This window comes from Diceros bicornis, chromosome 4, assembly GCF_020826845.1.
Source record: "Diceros bicornis minor isolate mBicDic1 chromosome 4, mDicBic1.mat.cur, whole genome shotgun sequence".
NCBI classification, from domain to species: Eukaryota; Metazoa; Chordata; class Mammalia; order Perissodactyla; family Rhinocerotidae; genus Diceros; species Diceros bicornis.
The window spans coordinates 59,519,767-59,536,907 of NC_080743.1; the positions used below are offsets into that span (position 1 = coordinate 59,519,767).

Here is a 17,141-nt window from a genome sequence, read left to right on the forward strand (position 1 = left end):
TTTGACCACAATGGAATTAAACTAGAAATCAATAAAGAAATTTAACTAGCAAGATCCTCAAATGTTTGGAAATTAAGCAACATATCTCCGAATAATCCATAGGTCAAAGAAAAAATCATAATGGAAATTAGAAATCTACTAAGATGAGTGAAGGGGGCTGGCCCCATGGCGTAGCGCTGAAGTGCACGAGCTCCGCTGCTGACAGCCCGGGTTCGGATCCCGGGTGTGCACTGATGCACTGCTTGTCAGGCCATGCTGTGGTGGTGTCCCACATAAAGTGGAGGAAGATCGGCATGGATGTTAGCTCAGGGCCAGTCTTCCTCAGCAAAAAGAGGAGGATTGGCATGGATGTTAGCTCAGGGCTGATCTTACTCACCAAAAAAAAAAAAAAAAAAAGATGAGTGAAAACAAAAATATGACCAATCAAAACTTGCAGAATGCAGCTAAAGCAATGCTTAGAGGGAAAGTTATAACTTTCAATGTATGTATTAGAAAAGAAAAAGAGGATTGAAAATTTTACAAGAAGCTGGAAAAGAACAAATCAAACCCTAGGTAAATTTTAGGAAGGAAATAATAAAGAACGGAAATCAATGAAACTGAAAACATAAACAGGAAAAAAAAGTAAAGAAAGCCTAAAGTTGGTTCTTTGAAAAGATTAATAAAATTGATAAACCTCTAGCCATACTTATCAACAACAAAAAATATACAAATTTCCAATCAGAAATTAAAAAAAAAAAGAAAAGACCTTATTAGGGGCTGGCCCCATGACGTAGTGGTTCAGTGCTCACGCTCTGCTGCTGGCGGCCCGGGTTCAGATCCCGGGTGCACAGCAACACACCGCTTGTCAGGCCATGCTGTGGCGACGTCCCATACAAAGTGGAGGAAGGTAGGCACAGATGTTAGCCCAGGGCCAGTCTTCCTCAGCAAAAACTGGAGGATTGGCATGGATGTTAGCTCAGGGCTGATCTTCCTCACACACACACACACAAAAGACCTCATTAAAAATCTTAGACATCCCAAAATAAGCATATTATAAACAACTTTATATCAACAAATTTGACGATTTAGAGAAAGTGTACAAATTCCTTGAGAAAGACAACTTACCAAAACTGACACAAAAAGAAATAGGAAATCTGAATAGCCCTATGATTATTAAAAGATTTAATCCATAACTTAAACGCCTTTGACAAAGAAAACTCCAGGCCTAGATAGCTTCCTTGGTGAATTCTTAAAAGCATTTAAGAAAGAAACAATACCAGTCTTACATAAACTCTTCCAGAGAACAGACCATGATGGAAAACTTCCCAACTCATTTTATAAGGCCAGTAAAACCCTGATACCAACACATGAAAAAGACATTATAAGAAAGGAAAATTAAAGCCAATATCTCTCATAAACAAAGGCACAAAAACCTTAAACAATATATTAGGAAATAGAATCCAACTGTATATAGAAAGTCTAATACATTATGACCAAATATTTTTATCCCAGAAATGCAAGTTTGTTTTAACATTCAAAACCCAATCAATGTATGTTATTAGGCATATACACCTAAAAACAGAGTTTTAAAATATGTAGAGCTAAAAAGGTAAGAACTGAAAGGAAATATAGATGAGTCCACAATGAAAGTTGGAGACCTCAATATTCCTTTCTCAATAATTGATAGAACAAATAGACCAAAAAAAGAAAATCAGTAAAAACAGACACAATCTGAACAATGCCAACCAACTCAACCTAACTGACATTTATAGAACAGTGTACCTCAAACAGAATACATATTCTTTTCAAACACATATGGAAGAGCTACTGATAAAGATTATATTCTGGGCCATAAAATAAACTTCAATAAATATGAAATGACTGAAATCATACAAAGTATAGTCTGAACTCGAGGGAATAACATTAGAAATCGGAACAAAAAGCTAGAAAATCTCCAAATATTTGGAAATCAAACAACACACTTCTAAATAACACATGGGTCAAAGAAGATATCCCAAGGGAAATTAGAAATACTGTCAACTGAAGTTAATGAAACACAACATATCAAAATTTGTGGGGCACAGCTAATGCAGTGTTTAAAGGGAAAGTGATACATTAAATACTATTATTAGAAAATAAGAAAAGTCTCAAGTGGGTAACCTAAGCTTCCACTTTAAGAAACTAGAAAAAGACCAAATTAAACCTAAAGCAAGTAGACAGAAGAAAATAATAGAAAACAGCAAAAATCAATGAATGAAACCAAAAGCTTGTCCTTTGAAAAGACCAATATTGAAAAATCTCCAGCCAGAATGATTAAAAGACAGACAAAAATTACAGTATCAGGAATAAAAGAACAGACATCGTTACAGATCCTACGGACATTAAAAAGATAACAAAGGAATATTATGAAAAACTTTATGCCAATTAATTTGACAATTTGGATGGAACAGACAAATACCTTGAAAGATACCAATTGTCAAAGCTCACTCAAGACCAAATAGATATTGGGCCAGCCCTGGTGGCACAGTACTTAAGTTTGGCGCACCTCGCTTTGGCAGCCCGGGTTCAGTTCCTGGGCACAGATCTATACCACTCATGGCCGTGCTGGGGCGGCGACCCACATACAAAATAGAGGAAGACTGGCACAGACGTTAGCTCAAGGTGAACCATCTTCAGCAAAGAAGAGTAAGATTGGCAACAAATGTTAGCTCAGGGCAAATCTTCCTCAGCAAAAAAAAAAAAAAAAAAAAGGAACAGACAGATAATTGAATAGCCCTATATCTGTTAAAAGAAATTAAATCCATAGTTAAAAACGTCCTATAAAGAAAACTCCAGGCCCCGATGGCTTCACTGGTGCATTCAACAACACATTTAAGGAAAAAAATAATACCAATTCACAGAAACTCTTCCAAAAAAAAAAAACAGATGAGGAGAGAACGTTTCCCAACTCATTGTATGAGGTCAGCATTACCCTAATACCAAAACCAGACAACAGCATTACAAGAAAAGAAAACCACAGACACAAAAATTCTTAACAAAATATTAGCAAATCAAACCCAGCAATATATAAAAAGGGTAACACATCATAATCAAAATGGATGGTTTATCCCAGAAATGCAAAATTGCTTTGAAATTTGAAAATCAATCAATATAATTTACCACATCAACCGACTAAAAGCAAAAACAAAAACAAAAAATAATCTCAATAAATGCAGAAAAAGCTTTTCACAAAACCTAACATCAATTTATGATAAAAACTCTCAGCAACTAGGAACAGTAGAAAACTTCCTCAATCTGATAAACAACAGCTATAAACAACCTACAGCTTAATGGTGAAAGACTAAATGCATTTTCCCTAACGGATCAGGAACAAAGGAAAGATGCTGGCTCTCACCACTTCTCTTCAACATTGTACTGAAGATCCTAGCCAGGGCACAGCAAGATGGGACTGATGGAGCAGGAGAGGGAGGGAGTGACAGGGAGACGAAGAAAGAGAGAAAGAAAAGACACACAATTTGGAAAGGAAGAAAAAAAATTCTTTATTCGCAGAGGACATAAGTATCTATGTAAGAAATTCCCTGGGCTGGCCCCGTGGCTTGGCGGTTAAGTGCTTGCGCTCCGCTGCTGGTGGCCCGGGTTCGGATCCCGGGCGCGCACTGACGCACCGCTTCTCGGGCCATGCTGAGGCTGAGTCCCACATACAGCAACTAGAAGGATGTGCAACTACGACATACAACTATCTACTGGGGCTTTGAGGAAAAAGAAATAAATAAATAAAATTAAAAAAAAAAAAAAAGAAATTCCCAAAGAATCTACAAAAAAGTATACAGAGCTAATAAGTGAATTTATAGCAAGATCACAAGACATAGTAATATACCAAAATCGACTATATTTCTATATATTAGCAATAAACAATTGGAAATTGAAAAGAAAAATTGACATGAGCATAAAAAAAGAAATACTTAGGTGTTTCGGGCCGGCCCCGTGGCTTAGCGGTTAAATGCACACGCTCCACTACTGGCAGCCCGGGTTCAGATCCGGGGCACGCATCGACACACCGCTTCTCCAGCCATGCTGAGGCCACGTCCCACATACAGCAACTAGAAGGCTGTGCAACTATGACATACAACTATCTACTGGGGCTTTGGGGGAAAAAAGGAGGAAGATTGGCAATAGATGTTAGCTCAGAGCCAGTCTTCCTCGGCAAAAAGAGGAGGATTAGCATGGATGTTAGCTCAGGGCTGATCTTCCTCACACAAAAAAAAAACAAAAACTTAGGTGTTTCATAAATCTAAGAAAATATGTGAAAAATTTACATGCTAAAAACCAGAAAATATTGCTGAGAGAAATATTAAGAGACCTAAATAAATAGTAGAGAGAGATATCTTGCTCATGGATTAGTAGATTCAATATTGTTAAGATGGCAATTCCTAAATCGATCCACAGATTCATTACTAATAAATATTCCAGCAGGTATTTTTGAAGAAAATGACAAGCCAATTCTAAAATTTATACAGAAATACAAAGGATGTAGAATAGCCCAATGATCCTGTTAAAAAAAAAGGAACAAAGTCGGAAGATTCAGACTACCTGATTTCCAGACTTACTAAAGCAGCCGGCCTAGTGGCACAGCAGTTAAGTGTGTGCGCACAGCTTGGTCGGCCCGAGGGTTTGCAGGTTCGAATCCTGGTCGCACACCAACACACCGCTTGTCAAGCCATGCTGTGGCAGCGTCCCATATAAATTAGAGGAAGATGGGCACTGATGTTAGCCCAGGGCCAATCTTCCTCAGCAACAAGAGGAGGATTGGCATCGGATGTTAGATCAGGGCTGATCTTCCACATCAAAAAAAAACAACAAAAAAAACAGACTTACTATAAAGTTATGGTCATCAAGGCTGTGTGGTATTGGCGAAAGGTTAAGACACACAGATCAACGGAATAGAATAGAGAGTCCAGAAAAGACCCACACAAATACGGCCAAGTGATTTTTTTTCACATAGCTGCAAAGGTAATTTAATGGAGAAAGGAATCTTTTCAACAAATAGTGCTGAAGCAACTGGACATCCATATGCAAAAAAAGAATTTCAAATATACCTCACACATTATTAGGAATCTTTTCAACAAATAGTGCTGAAGCAACTGGACATCCATATGCAAAAAAAGAATTTCAAATATACCTCACAAAAATTAACTCCACTTGAATCATATACTTAAATGTAATATGTAAAACTGTACAACTTCTAGAAGAAAACAGAAGAAAAATTTTGTGCCCTTGGACTAGGCAAAGAGTTCCTTGATATGCCACCAAAAGCATAATCCATAAAAATAAAACCTGAAGTAGCTCCCCATGGCTAATGTCAAAACAATTTGAGCAAAATAAATAATGATAGTATTGCACGATAACTCAAATAATAAATATCCATGAGTCCATACTCACACAAAAATTGAATAAACAAATAAATGAGGGAGAAGGGACAGTTCTTTACAGAAAAATTCCAATTAATAAATGTAGAAGGAACGAGACAAACAAAAAATCACCATTAAAACAACACAGTAATAATTGTTGTAGGCGAGCCATCAATGGATGCTAAACCTAGTGGGCAAAACTTTGAGGAAAAACAGGATATATGGATAATTTCAAAGTATCTCCTGCAAAGTATGTAGAAATTACAAAAGAAATAAAAGCAAACAACAGAATAACAAACAAATATTTCAACATAAAAGATCTACAAATGGCCAATAAACACAGAAAAATATGCTCTATATCATTATTGATTAGAGAACTGCAAGTTAAAACCACAAGGAAATACACCTACTAGAATGGATAAAATTTAAGTCTGACAACTGGCAGGATGCGGATCAATTATAAAAACTCACACAATGCTGGCAGGAATATAAAATGGTACAGCCACTTTGGAAAACAGTTTGGCAAGTTTCTTATGAAGTTAAACATATATTTATCATAAGACCCAGCAATGCCACTCCTAGTTATGTACCCGAGAAAAAAGAAAATTTATTTCTATCAAAGACCTATATGTGACTGTTTCTAGCAGCTTTAGTCCATAACAGCCAAAAACTGGAAACAACCCAAATGCCCATCAACTGGTGAACAGATAAAACAAATTGTGGTACATCCATGCAACAGAATACTACTCAGCAACAAAAAGGAACAAACTTGAGTGAATGTCAAAAGCATTACACTAAATGAAAGATAACAGATGCAAAAAGCTACATACAGTATAACATCATATATATAACACTGTGGAAAATGCAAAACTGAATAGAAAGACATCTTATCAAAAGTAAGAACAGAAATGAGATGAGTGGTTGCCAAAAGCTGAGGATAGAGGATTGCAAAGAGGAAGACGGAACTTGTAGGGTGACAGAAACGTTCCATATACTGATTGTGGTGGTAGTTACACAACTATATACATTTTTCAAAACTCACTGGATAAATTTTATTGTATGTTAAGTTCCCTCTCAATAAACCTGACATTTGGGGCTGGCCTGGTGGCATAGCGGTTAAGTGTGCGTGCTCCACTTTGGTGGCTTGGGGTTCGCAGGCCCAGATCCCGGGCGCGCACCAATGCACCACTTGTCAAGCCACGCTGTGGTGGCGTCCCATACAAAGTAAAGGAAGATGGGCGTAGATGTCAGCCCAGGGCCAACCTTCCCCAGCAAAAAGAGGAAGATTGGCATCGGATGTTAGCTCAGGTCTGCTCTTCCTCACAAAAAAATTAAAAAAAAAAAACAAAAAACCTGACATTAAAAAAGAATCAATGAGGGCCAGCCCCGTGGCTTAGCGGTTAAGTGTGCGCGCTCCGCTGCTGGCGGCTCGGGTTCGGATCCCGGGCGCGCACTGAAGCACCGCTTCTCTGGCCATGCTGAGGCCGCATCCCATATACAGCAACTAGAAGGATGTGCAACTATGACATACAACTATCTACTGGGGCTTTGGGGGGGAAAAAAATTTAAAAAAAAAAAGAATCAATGTAATTCTCTACTTTAACAGAATAGAGAAAAACCATATGATCATCTTAATAGAGATAAAAAAAGCATCTGACAAAATTCAATGTATGATAAAACTCCCAGAAAACTGGGAAAAGAAAATAATTTCCATAATCTGATACAATATATCTATAAAAAGCCTACAGCTATTGTCATACATAATGGAGGAATACTGAACACCTTCCCCCAAGCTCAGATACAAGACATGGATGTCCACTATCACTACTTCTAACTTACAGAGTAATGAACGTCTAGTATTTGCAATAAGAAAAAGAAATCACAGGTGTTCACTTTAAAACTATTTGTTAAGTTGAATAAAGAAATCTTTATTCACTTGTCTGTATGTGTTAAATTTCATAACAAAAATTATAATATTTCAAAAAATTTTTGAGGCCTAATTCTATGACCTAGCAATTCCATCCAACAAAAATTAAGTGTATATGTTCACCAAAAGATCTATAGTAGAACGTTCACAGCAGCACCATTCAGAGTAGCCTACAACTGGATTCAAATGCCCATTAGGAGTTGAATGGATAAAGAAAATGTAGAATATTCAAACAACAGAATACTATACAGCAATGAAAATGAACAATCTACAAGTACCTGCGACAATGTGAACCAATTTCATAAATGTAATGCTGAATGCAAAAAGTCACACAACATACAAACATATGACTCCATTCATATAAAGTACAAAACAGGTGAACTAATCTATGCTGCTAGAAGTCAAGATGATTACCCATGGGTGGGGTATTGGTAATAACTGAAAGAGAGGACTTCTGAGTACTGGTAATATTTTGTTTCTTGATCTGGTTGCTGGTTACAGGGGCGTATTCAATCTTCGAAAATTCACTGAACTGGGATATCTTAGGATATGTGCAGTTTTCTGCATACTATACCTCAGTAAAGAGGGATTTTTTTTTCCCTTTTCCCCCCAAAGCCCCAGTAGATAGTTGCATGTCACGGCTGCACATCCCTCCAGCCGCCGCATGTGGGATATGGCCCCGGCATGGCCAGAGATCCGAACCCGGGCCGCCAGCAGCGGAGCGCGCACCTAACCACCAAGCCACGGGGCCGGCCCAAGAGGGATTTGTAAATTAAAAAAAAAAGAAAAAGAAAGCCTACCCATTGGAATAAAGAGTCCACCATCCTCTATCTCTTCCTCAGTTTGGTGAGCTAGCGTCCTGAGTGGCTTTTCTTGAGGAAAGACACAGACATCTGGCTGAGATGATTTCCTAGGCTGGGCCCCTGGTTTTGCAGAGTGGCTGCCTGATGGCAGGGAAGGCATCTCCCCTCCAGAATGCATTTGAGGTTTTCCTGGAAGAATCACAAATATTGCTCCACACTTTGCCCATTCTCAGTCACACTCTGTTGTAGAAATCAGCATCTCATTATAGAGTCCTTTTTAGTTAGTTAACTTCATTAATGATGCATATGCTATATAGGCATTCCTCTCTCTTAAAGACCGTATCTTAAGAAAAATACTGAAATCAAAGCTCAGATCCAATTCACTTATCTGTAATGTCAGGGAATTGAACTAGATAATTGCTAAGGTTTTTCTAGTTCTAATACACTTTGAGCTATGCATTTTTTTCCCTATGGAAAAATCAGATTTATAACTGTAGGGTGGGGGGGATATATTTCTGATGACAAAGGGACATTTTATATAGATAACCATTAATACCACATCTAACCAACTATAAATGATATACATTATAAAATGTCCTGAACTTTCTGACTGTAAATCAATTTTACAGAGCATTAGAGTAAAAATCACTATAAAATTATAAATATATGATTCTACAGTTCACTAGACAACTTTCTCTTTTCCTACGGCAACTCTTAATGAGTGCTACCTTTCTTTCTTTTGAGGGGAGGGGCATTAAAAAGGCAAACATTCACAGTATCAAAAGGAAACATTAGAATCAAGTTGGGGCCGGCCCCGTGGCTTAGCGGTTAAGTGCATGCGCTCCACTACTGGTGGCCCAGGTTCGGATCCCGGGCGCGCACCGACACACCACTTCTCCGGCCATGCTGAGGCGGCATCCCACATAGAGCAACTAGAAGGATGTGCAACTATGACATACAACTATCTACTGGGGCTTTGGGGGAAAAAAAGGAGGAGGATTGGCAATAGATGTTAGCTCAGAGCTGGTCTTCCTCAGCAAAAAAAGGAGGATTAGCATGGATGTTAGCTCAGGGCTGATCTTCCTCACAAAAAAAAAAAAAAAGAATCAAGTTGTCATGGGAAAAATATATACAGGCTTGTGGATACACAGAATATCTATAGAATATACACAAGGAATTGTTAAATGGTGATTGCTTCTGAGAATAGAACTTGAGGAACAAGAGGTCAGAGTGAAAGAGTGCCTAACTTTTCATTGTGTACATTCTGTATTTATGAATTTTTTTCCATGTTTATGTATCACACAATCAAAAACACTTTTTTTCAAAAAGAGATCAGATTATTTGTCACTGAGTTCCATTCAAAATAGATAGCTTTTATACTTTTTTGAACTGCTAGCTCATCAACATCAGCAGTTTCGACCGGCATAAACATGATTTTAAATTGGAGGACACTCCCCTCCAAGAAAGAAAAAAAGCCTTTATTTTTTTAAACTTTATTTATTTATTTTTCCCCCAAAAGCCCCAGTAGATAGTTGTATGTCATAGCTGCACATCCTTCTAGTTGCTGTATGTGGGATGCGGCCTCAGCATGGCCGGAGAAGCAGTGCGTCAGTGCACGCCCGGGGTCTGAACTCGGGCCGCCAGCAACGGAGCGCGCGCACTTAACCACTAAGCCACGGGGCCGGCCCAAAAAAAAAAGCCTTTTTTAAAAATAAAGCATGAATCCATCCTTAATTGTATTTGCTCTCGATCTTACTGCCTTTACTCTGGAGCCCATGATCACTTTACAATGTCAAAAAGCCTAAAGGCTTTGGCTTTAACAGGGACTGTATAACCAGGAGCTGAATCATAAATCCATCAAATCAAAATTCCTCTCAGCCAAACTTCTTATAACAGGGAAATTTAATCAATAGCACAGCATAGCTTTCCCATTTAATCAACAATCTTTAATAATTTTTAGAATTAATGTCTAATATTCTAAAAGCTGAAGTGACACAAATGACTTTTTAAACAAACATACCAGAATCTTTACATCTAAGCAAAATACAGAAGCTCACCTTGGTAGGTAGAACTGCCATTGATATTCTAACTACCTAAACCATATTTGGAACTATTCTAAAACCGTCCCTACAGTTTATCAGTGGCAGTACACGCTATAGAGAAAATATGCCTTTTCTCTGCAAACTTTTTTTCTCTCACTCCATCACATTGCTTCTCAATTCCCCTCTTGAAGAACCCCTTTGGACCCCACTCTTCCCTTCCTCTATCAATGTGCAAGATGCTGAAAGACCTTAGAAAGAGAGGTCGAGAAGGGTAGAGAGACAGAGAAGGAAAAGCCTTATTCAGAGCATATCTGTAACTTGTTTACTGCCAGCCTGAGAACCATAAATTGATAACATGAAAATAATTAGCTGAGAACTGTATAAACCAACTAATTATGAGCTGAAATCTGCCTAAATTACTCATTTTTAGAAGGAATAGAAAGAAAAAAAGCATAGGGAGAAATTAGGGTATGTAAATCAATTTTAAAACAATTAAAATTCTATTAGAATAAACACCAATACAGAGAAAGGTTTAATCACTAGCACCTGCAGTCTAGAAACATGATTTAACAGTGTGCCAACTGTAACAAAATACTGATACTTCAAAATAACCCAGATGTTTTTTCTGGGTTTTTTCCCCACATAATCATAATCAGAAAACTAAAATGTTACTTAAAAGAAAGCAAAAAGAATATGCACTAAATTTTAATAGTAATTAATCTGACTAATAAGATTATGGGTGATTTTTATTTTTGTCTTTAAACTTTTCAGTATTTTCCAAAATGCACATATATGAATTTTCAATCTTCTTTCTTCCTTTGTTTTGTATGTTACATTTCTATTTAGCAAAAAAAAAGTTACTTGGGGGGACAAAAAGGATTCTGGATAGACATTCATAACGTACTTCTTTTACTGGTATTACTTGTATATACAGATAAAATGCAAAGTGGTAGAATCAGCTTTCAATTATCTAGCTTATTGAATGGGAGTAGTATTACAGATAACTCTAAACAATAAATGTTTATTTCTTTTTATCTACACTTGGATATCTTTAAACTGACCATTAAAAATATCTCTAGAGGGGTGAGCCCGGTGGCGTAGTGGTTAAGTTCGTGCGCTCCGCTTCAGCGGCCTGGGGTTCGTAGGTTCAAATCCCAGGAGCGGACCTACGCACCACTTATCAAGCCATGCTGTGGTGGCATCCCATATAAAGTAGAGGAAGATGGGTACAGATGTTAGCCCAGAGCCAGTCTTCTTCAGCAAAAAGAGAAGGATTGGCAACAGATGTTAGCTCAGGGCTAATCTTCCTCACCAAAAAAAAAAAAAACCCTCTAGATTCCACTCTTCAATAGCTGAGTGACTTTGAACCCCTACTTTATTATCCATTCCTTCTCTAGCACTTTAATCTTGTCTTTGCCTCCAGTTCCTCCCGTCTTCATGTCACAAATACAACCCAGCTTGAAGGAAAAAATTCAATAATCTTGCTGCCTCCTCTAGCTAGTTCCCATTCTCCCACTGCAAAAATTATCACCACTGCTTTCATCCCTCCCTCTTTAATTCCATCATCTGATCGCCTTTTCCCAAAAACTTCTCCTAAATCTATTCTCCAAGATCACCAAATTTCAAATGTAACCTTTTCTCAGGCATCATTATCCTTATCTCTCCTTTGTCACTAAATTTTAAATAAAGTACTTTGTGCTTAAAACTCTCCTCCCTCCTGTGACTTTTACTATTCTCCAGTTTTTCCTTCTCTGTTATCTTCTTCCCCCACCCAAGGCTGTCTTCCCCCTCCAGGTTCCTTTCCATGAAGAAGAACCACAACTAACACTTTGAACATCTATAGTCCTAACTCTTACCAAACTTCCATCTCAGATCTGTTTTTCCCTGATGGCCCCAATGTCACCTTATGTTCCATATACTAAAGGTGAATTCATTTTCAACCCCTCAAATACCTTTCCCATGAAGGCATGCTTTGCCATCCCCCAGTCCAGATATCTCAAATGGTATCAGTCTCTGAGCAATACTAATTGTTTCTTTGCAATGTCTCTAAGATATACCCTTTCTTCTCTACCCTTACTGCCAACATCCTATTCCAATGCTTTATAAGGTCTTAAGGGGATAACAGCAAGGCTCTGGATAATCTGGATCTACCCTTCCTATCTGAAGCCACATCACACTCCCACACAAACCCAGCACTTCTACATGTTTGCAGAACATACTATTCTACTTACGCTCTTTCCCCACAATCTATCGAATCCTATCAACCCGTCAAGTTCCAATTTCAAAAAATCCTAACTACCTGTACCACACACCCTAGCACTTAATCACATATTGTCTTAAACTCCTCCAAATGAATTATGTGTTTATACCTTGTCTTCCCAACTCAACTATATAAGCTTCCTGAGGTAGAACTATGCCTTGTGCTTCTTGTAGGAAAGAATGGATAAAGGCTATCCATTACTAATTGGCTATCACATATAGGAAAAGTTCAAACACTTGAGCATGAAAAACAAAGCCCTTCACAATCTAAACACAATCTACCACTCTGAAGTCACCTCTTACCACTTCTTCCAACAACTATGTCACCATCCTCTTCTGCCTCTGCCTCTGTGCCTCGGCGCATGCTGTTCTTGGCCTATGATACCCCACGCCGTCATTCTGTCAAACTAACCCATCCTTCAAGTCCTAAGGGTTGTGTCATCTCTGCAGAGCCTCACCCAATGTCCCAGGCAGTAGTTTCTCGCTTTAAAACGCTGCTGGTCCTCCTCCTCCACTAGCCCCACTTCAGAGATACCCACCAAATCACAAAGGCCATACATGGTTCATCCCTCCAGACAGGAAAGAATAAGAGAAAGGAAAGAAAAGGATACAGACGAGGATCTAGGGAATGGGAGGGGAAAAGAAAGTCTCCACCCATTCATAAAGTTCACTGCTGACCCTTACAAGCACCACAGTTCCAGTTGCATACCAATCAGTCTCTCCTTTCAGAAACTGCAGCGAGTGCAGTGACAAGGGCAAAGGCAATGGTAAACTGGTACTGACAAGGAAAATGCAGCCTAAAGCCCTTTCATATCTTACCTCCTTCTTCCTTGACTTCTTCACTAGGCTCTCCTGAAAAAGGCTCCTTTGTGATGGGATGATCATCTCTGTCTTCTTGGGTAACTGTCACAGACCTGCCTGTAATTTTCTTCCCTCTCCTTGAGCCAGTGGCCTGGAGTTTTCCTCTACCAATGTGTATATTAAGGGGCTGGGAAGGGTCCAAGGAAGGTAGAGTGATTCCCTGAGAGATGGCCACATCAACAGCTTCTAGAACTGGTGCATTTGCGTCCTGGGTGAGCACCCTAGAGCTCGAAGATGGATCCTCCATACAAAGCTGATTTCCTGCATCCTGCACAGACTGTACATCGAGACCAGCTCCTCTGCCATGATTTGGACCCCAGGACGGTGGCAATGATCCCAGGTCTTTAACCTGGTCAGATTCTGGTTTAACAGCTGACTCTAGGTCTAAGTCATCTTCCTCCTGGCTGCCCTGATGTTCTGGGGACTCAGTCACTGTAGATCTTCTTTTCTTACAGGGCAACATTTTAAAAGTCCCACTTTTGTGCCATTCTGAAAAGATAAAAGCAAGTTCTTATCACCTTTGTATTAATTAATGATAATAACATTTCCTCAAATACCTTTTCACTTATTCATGTTCAATCATGAACACAGTACTTTACACCAAACGCACAATCTCCCATTAGGTGGGAGATGAGAGACAGTGGTTAGAGGGCCAAAGTTCAAATCCTATGTCTACTACTGATTAGTATGTTATCTTAGCTGAGTGACTTAACCTCTCTTAACTTCAGTTTCCTCAACTGTAAAAAATAATAATTGTTCTTATCTCATAGAGTTGTTATAAGAATTAAATAGTAAGTGATTAGTGTTAGCTATTATTATTACCATCAGGGAGGTAGAATAGCATGATGCTGAGAGCAAACTGTGGAGTCAAACTGTCTGGATTTGTTTCCCAAGTCAGCTTCTCTCCAGTTTTGTGACCTTGCATAAGTTACTTAACCTGAATCTCAGTTTCTTCAGCTATAAAATGAAATAAAAATAGCACCTATGTCATTAGATAATAATTTATTAGATCAATAAATGTTTGCTATTGTTGTTTTCATAAACAGGTATTTCCACTAACAGAAGCATTCAAAAAGGAAAGCGTGGTTGTTTAAGAAGGTTAGGCTATATTAACAAAAATTTTGCGTTGAAAAGAGAGATTCCTACTCTTCTCTATATTATGTTACTTCTGGACTCTTGGCTTCAATTCCAATCATCACATTTTAAGGGCTACACTAACCAAAACTGGAGGGTATCTTCTTTTATGTTCTTACCGCACCTGTTTGCAAACCTCTTTTATAGTACTTATCACTTTTGTGATTGCTTCTTGTCTGTCCTTCCTGTCTCCCTCTCCCTAAAACTATGTGCTTTTGAGGAAAAGGATTCTTTCAACTAGCACCCCTAGTACCCAGCAGTATCTGCCCTATTGTAGATACTCAATGAATGTTCCCTAAATAAATGAATGAATGAAAGCAAGAGAGTGTGAACTTCCTATTCTGTGCTTATTCTATGCAGCATTTGGACCAAGAGTTAAGCATTACATGGAAACTGACTGCATCTTTCTACCCAGAAAAACTTTACTCTCAATAAAATAGGTCCAAGAATAGAATAAGTTGCCTTGTGTTACAGCGAGTTCTTCATCACCGACAATGCTCACACAAAGTCTGAATGCCCACCTGTAAGAGCACTAGATGAAGGCTTGGACTAGTGGACTGCAAAATAAAGTTCTTTCTAACTCTAAGAGTCAGAACTATAAGGTTAGTTTTACACCTCCATAATTCAGTTTCTCCAGGACACTAGCAGAGATTCCTCCCCCGCCCCCAAAATCAACTGATGTCCTTATCTTGGTAATTAAAGCTCAATAAACACGTTAAGATTCCGCTGAGTGCTGTGAAGGAGGGTAGTGAGTGGGTAAGAAGTGGAGTAGCAGTAGTTTAGGCGAGTCCTATACTTCACCGATGAATTACTGACGTCCAAGAAAGAAAAAAAAAAGAAAGGCAGGCAGGCAGCTACTATTCAAACCCAGCAGCGTGCAGGGATGGGCTCCAGGCACTTCAAACTCAGCAGAAGCTCTAACCAGGCCCCCACTTTGGGAACTGGAGTCAGATCAACAGGGTGAATGAAGCGAATCCGGAGGCAGCCCCAGCGCGGGCCTCTCCTGGGAAAAGACTGCAAAAAGGGGTTCTAACTGGGCTTTTCACCTCGGCGCCGAGCGCTGGCCCAAGTCCCTACTCCCCAGCTAGACACCTTCACACCTCTACCTTCCGTCATGCACCCCGCGCCAGCGCTCAGACCCGACCCCCTCTGCCTGGACATCCTTCGCCCAGGCGTCCAGCGCCCACCTGCCTCTCCCGGCCCCATGGCACACAACCTAGTACCCTCACCAGCCAGCCCGATCCCGCGGAAACTCAGCTCCCGTATCACCGGAAGTCAGCCAACGGCAGCGGCTGACGTGCGCGCACCCGAGTCGCGGTGCGCGGCGTCAGGTCGTGCAGGAGCATGCGCCAACCACTAGGCGCCATCTTATTTTAGGGCGGAAGGAAGCCACAGAGCTAGTACATCAATTGTTGGCAAAAAAATTTAAAGGCAATACCTCGCTTTCCTCTGTCCATGGAGCTATCCTACTCAAAACAAAACTAGGGAGTGAGATTCAGAGGTTTAGTTTGACATCTAATCCTTCTCACCGCGAGACACCTGGAATACTGGACCAAGGAAATGGAGAATTCATAAAATTTCGGAAAGAGGAATCTCTGGGTTACAAATAGTGCAGTTTCGTGAATAAAGCTAAAGCAGTCTTGGACTCAATCAGTAGTAATTATTCATATCTGTATAATACTCTGCATTTTACAAAATGCTTTCACTTACGTTACCATATGTGATTTGATCTTCACAATAAACCCTATAGGACAATAGATATTATTATACCTTCCAATTTAAGCAGGACAAATTTCTGGCTCAGCTGGGTAGGTGATTTCACAAAGATACACAGCTATCAAGGGGAATCAGGTATCCTAACTCTAGCTTCTAATGCACTGATCCAGTGCCCAGGAAGGTGCCTGGGGCATAGTCAATATTCAAGACATGTGTTTTGAATGAATAAGTGACTCCTAGAACCATGTTCTTTCCACTTTTCTAGAAGAACAGAATGTCAAGGCTGGAAAAATACATTCAATTCTCTCATTTTACAGGTGAACCACCAACAAATATTTATGCATTTAGGTAATCTATTTGACCTGATCCTATCTGTAAACAGAATCCGATAGAATGAAAATGTCCACAGCCAAAATGAAGGGTGAAATTGATGTAATCATGGCGATAACCGCCAATATCCTGACTCTAACCTGAATCACCCTAACTCTCCCAAATGCCAAGGAAGTCTCGAGAAGCCTGGAGCTTCCTTTGCGTCCTGCTTTTGAACCTACAGAATACACAGATCTGTTGGTTTGCTGGCTCACTCGCTCTCTCTCTCTCCCTCACTCTCTCTCTCACTCTGTCCTAAGCCCTTGCAGTTTTGGAAGAGAAATATCCAACACTGATTAACTTTGGCACTCTTCATTAGTCTTTTTTTTTTTTTAAGAGCTTTAATTTACACACCACAAAATCCATCCGTTTTACTTGTACAATTAAATTATTTTCAGTAAATTTTCAGAGTTGTGCAACCATCACCAGGTTTGGTCTTTAATCAGAGCTTCTGAAGTTTAAGAAAGTTTGCATAATAACCTTTAGTGGTTTCAGAAATGCATTACATAATGACAATTGATACTGAAATGCAGGCAGTATAGAATTTTGTTTTTTCAAAATACTGGTTTCCCTCTCACCCAGAACATTCTGCTGCTATATTAAGCCCAGGGAACCAGAATCACAGGATCTGTAGTATCTCATA

At 39.3% G+C, this 17,141-nt stretch overlaps 1 protein-coding gene across 5 annotated transcripts in view; it reads right to left on the minus strand.

Moving 5' to 3' along the window:
* GON4L (gon-4 like) overlaps window positions 1-15,659 on the minus strand; it is a 79,206-nt gene extending 63,547 nt beyond the window's left edge. The window contains exons 1-3 of one of the 5 annotated variants that reach the window (XM_058539401.1): window positions 15,643-15,659; window positions 13,238-13,768; window positions 8,115-8,306 (exon numbers count right to left, since the gene is read on the minus strand). In XM_058539401.1, coding sequence (XP_058395384.1) covers window positions 8,115-8,306; window positions 13,238-13,742 — 697 coding nt within the window. In that variant the 5' untranslated portion in view covers window positions 13,743-13,768; window positions 15,643-15,659. Of the gene's footprint in view, window positions 1-8,114; window positions 8,307-13,237; window positions 13,769-14,101; window positions 15,532-15,642 lie in introns of those variants that run through there. The other 4 variants (XM_058539400.1, XM_058539399.1, XM_058539404.1 and 1 more) reach the window with 4 other exon arrangements.
* Window positions 15,660-17,141: the final 1,482 nt, after the last annotated feature.